General features: G+C 41.6%; 1 protein-coding gene across 1 annotated transcript in view; it reads right to left on the bottom strand.

Annotated features, from left to right (window-relative positions):
* Window positions 1–380: 380 nt before the first annotated feature.
* LOC138173541 (alpha-protein kinase 2-like) overlaps window positions 381–1,742 on the bottom strand; it is a 168,856-nt gene continuing 167,494 nt past the window's right edge. Inside the window, 1 exon segment of the mRNA XM_069103579.1 lies at window positions 381–544. Coding sequence (XP_068959680.1) covers window positions 381–544 — 164 coding nt within the window.

Here is a 1,742-nt window from a genome sequence, read left to right as displayed (position 1 = left end):
TTTGCTTTCCTTTTTCAGCCTGGCACCGCTTATAAAAGAATGAAGGCTGTCACTGGGAGACAGAAAAAGGTAGGCAATTATTCTTCCATCTCTACCTCCTGGCTTCTTTCAAATTCTAGCTTAAATCCTTCTTGCAAAACAAAAGTAAAACCAAAAACCTGATCTTTTCCATTGCCCCTTATTTTTAATGCCTTCCCTTTGTTGATAATTTCCCATTTATCACCTACATAGCTTGTTTGCACATGGTTGTTTAAATGTGGTCTCCCCATTGGGTCATGCCCCTGCTGAGGGCCAGGACTGTCTTTTGCTACCCTTTGTATCTGAGCACTTAGCCCTGTGCTTCTCTCATAGTAGATACTTAACTTAAAGTGACTGACAATTCACTTAGAGGGGTCTCTCCTATTCATCTGGGTCTTGGTTCGGCTGATATCTTTAACTAACCCAGGAATAGCAATATAGACCTCCTGATACCAGAGGATACAGCGAACAAGACAGATCGGTCCATGCAAGGACAAACCACAGAGCATGGCCGCATCAGGAGAAGCTGAAGGGACAGAAGACAACACAGTTATCGGTCAGAAATTCTCCACGGTTCCCTCGTTCTGTGTTATCTTCTGAGCTCAGTCACCGGCAGTGGGCACCCACAAACATGAACTCCTTGAGTGCCCTTGAGAGAAGGGCAGCACTATTAGACTAGGAACCACCACTGATGGAGGCCTGGCTTCAACTGCTTGCTTCCACCAGTAGGGCTGAGGCCAAGGTGACTTCTATCAGATGGCAACCACTGAAAAGTCCAAAAACAGACACTGTCTATGTCGCTAATAATAAAGATGAGGATGATGGGAATGGTCACAGCGCACACTTATATGGGGCATCAAGGTTTCTAAGAGAAACAGAACACTGAGGTAGACAGCTGGCTCAGGTAAGAGTCAGGAAGACTTGGGCTCAAGCTCCATCCCTGACAGATGTTTATGGAACCCTAAGCATCCACTTCAGCTCTGAGTGGCAGCTCTCTGAGACAATGACTTGCAGCAAGGTGAGTACTTGCACTGGTAGGTTACCTTACTAATAAACTTAGAGGTTCATCTCCCACGCTTGCATGAAGTTCCAGTTCTGGTTCTTATCCCTAATTAAATGAGGTTTTACAATTTATTCCTTTAAATAGAGGGTAGTTAACCAGTGGAGATGACTACCTCCAAAGTTATATTTTGGCACATATATACATGACGATGAATATATATATGAATAAATACACATATGTATATTATACATATACAGGTGTTTATGTACATACATATTATATACATACATATATAAAATTTCCCTTTTGACTGAGTAGGTGAAAATATTTAAGGAGAGTCTGTATAAGTTCTTGACACAAAGGAAGGCAGTGATCTTTTGAATATATCTCTGCCATTTAGAAATTACTACAAGGTATAGCACCACACCTTTGTACAAAACTGTCCTTTATTTCACAGTCAGAGATTGAAGACAGAATTCAGTTAACCACGGATCTAATCCAATATGGCCATTTTTATGTTCTCATGTTAAACCTTCCCACTGAGACCTCTAGCCACTCTTCAATTCTGTTTTGTTTCTTGCTATTCAAAATGTATGAGCAGGAAGAAATGAATCAGTCAATGGCCTGGCTAAGAGTCATTCGTTGGGGACCTTCCTGGAAATGATTTAGGAAAATTGGGAAGAACTAATGAAAGGGCCAAGGGAAGAAAATGGAAGCAACT

This window comes from Petaurus breviceps, unplaced genomic scaffold, assembly GCF_028583685.1.
Source record: "Petaurus breviceps papuanus isolate PSGF00001 unplaced genomic scaffold, PetGlider_PUasm1.0 129, whole genome shotgun sequence".
Taxonomy (NCBI): domain Eukaryota; kingdom Metazoa; phylum Chordata; class Mammalia; order Diprotodontia; family Petauridae; genus Petaurus; species Petaurus breviceps.
The sequence above is the reverse complement of the archived record's forward strand: the minus strand, read 5'-3'. Positions and strand labels throughout refer to the sequence as shown.